General features: G+C 48.3%; 1 protein-coding gene across 1 annotated transcript; it reads left to right on the top strand.

The window, feature by feature from the left end:
• Positions 1 to 404: 404 nt before the first annotated feature.
• Positions 405 to 761, top strand: LOC145418693 (uncharacterized). The gene has a single exon (XM_080287032.1). The coding sequence runs from the start codon at positions 405 to 407 to the stop codon at positions 759 to 761; it is 357 nt and encodes a 118-aa protein (XP_080143158.1).
• Positions 762 to 1,283: the final 522 nt, after the last annotated feature.

The following is a 1,283-nucleotide window of genomic DNA, read 5'->3' as shown; positions in this document are numbered from 1 at the left end:
TCTCTCTCTCTCTCTCTCTCTCTCTCTCTCTCTCTCTCTCTCTCTCTCTCTCTCTCTCTCTCTCTCTCTTTCTCTCTCTCTCTCCAAACTTTTCTTTCCCACGATTATTATTTTTAACGAGGACTTTCCTCTCTCTCTCTCTCTCTCTCTCTCTCTCTCTCTCTCTCAATACAATGCCATGGCTCGGTATCTCGGCTCAGGCTGGCTCGGCTGTGATCGCGGCCATATCTCAAGCCTGGTAAAGCCGCCTGTATAGGAAAACACTAATAGCACACACACACACACACACACACACACACACACACACACACACACACACACACACACACACACACACACACACACTGGGAACGCCAGCAAAGGAGCTACGTGAAGTTTAAACTGCTTTCATACTCCCTACCCTCATGTACGCCTCCCCAGCGTGGTCCTCCTCGCTCACCCTCACACAACAGCAGCAACTGGAGAGGACACAGAAAAGGGCGTGCAAGATCATCCTGGGCCCTGCCTATGACGGCTACGACAACGCCCTGACTACCCTGAGTCTCCCAAGGCTTTCCGAGAGGCATCGGGAGGCACTGGGGAAGTTTGGGAGGGGGCTATTATGTCACACTCGTCACCGACACTTCCTCCCACCTGACGCTCCCCCACCACGCTGCGCTACAAGGCACATCAACAAGCTTGTGCCGATCAGAGCGCCGAGGACTGACCGGTACAAGAACAGCGCCATTCCATCCATCGTGCACATGATTAACTCAGTCTAGCCCTAGATTTAGCATAAACTATGTTAAGTGAACCCCATGTACATTGTCAGTGTATCACTGCTAACCCAATAAACCAATTATTATTATTATTATCATTATTATGATTATTATTATTACTACACACACACACACACACACACACACACACACACACACACACACACACACACACACACACACACACACACACACACACACACAGAAATGCACAATTAGCTTTAATTTTCAGACAGTAATAAACACACACACACACACACACACACACACACACACACACACACACACACACACACACACACACACACACACATACACACACACACACACACACACACACACACACACACACACACACACACACACACACACACACACACACACACACACACACACACACACACACACACACACACAAATGCACAACCAGCTTTATTTTTCAGACAGGAATAAACACACACACATACACACACACACACACACACACACACACACACACACACACACACACACACACACACACAC

The sequence above is a fragment of the Coenobita brevimanus genome, chromosome 116 (assembly GCF_032717465.1).
Source record: "Coenobita brevimanus isolate Jiangsu-jjx chromosome 116, ASM3271746v2, whole genome shotgun sequence".
Taxonomy (NCBI): Eukaryota; Metazoa; Arthropoda; class Malacostraca; order Decapoda; family Coenobitidae; genus Coenobita; species Coenobita brevimanus.
Note: the sequence above shows the minus strand (reverse complement) of the source record. Positions and strands in the feature narration are given on the sequence as shown.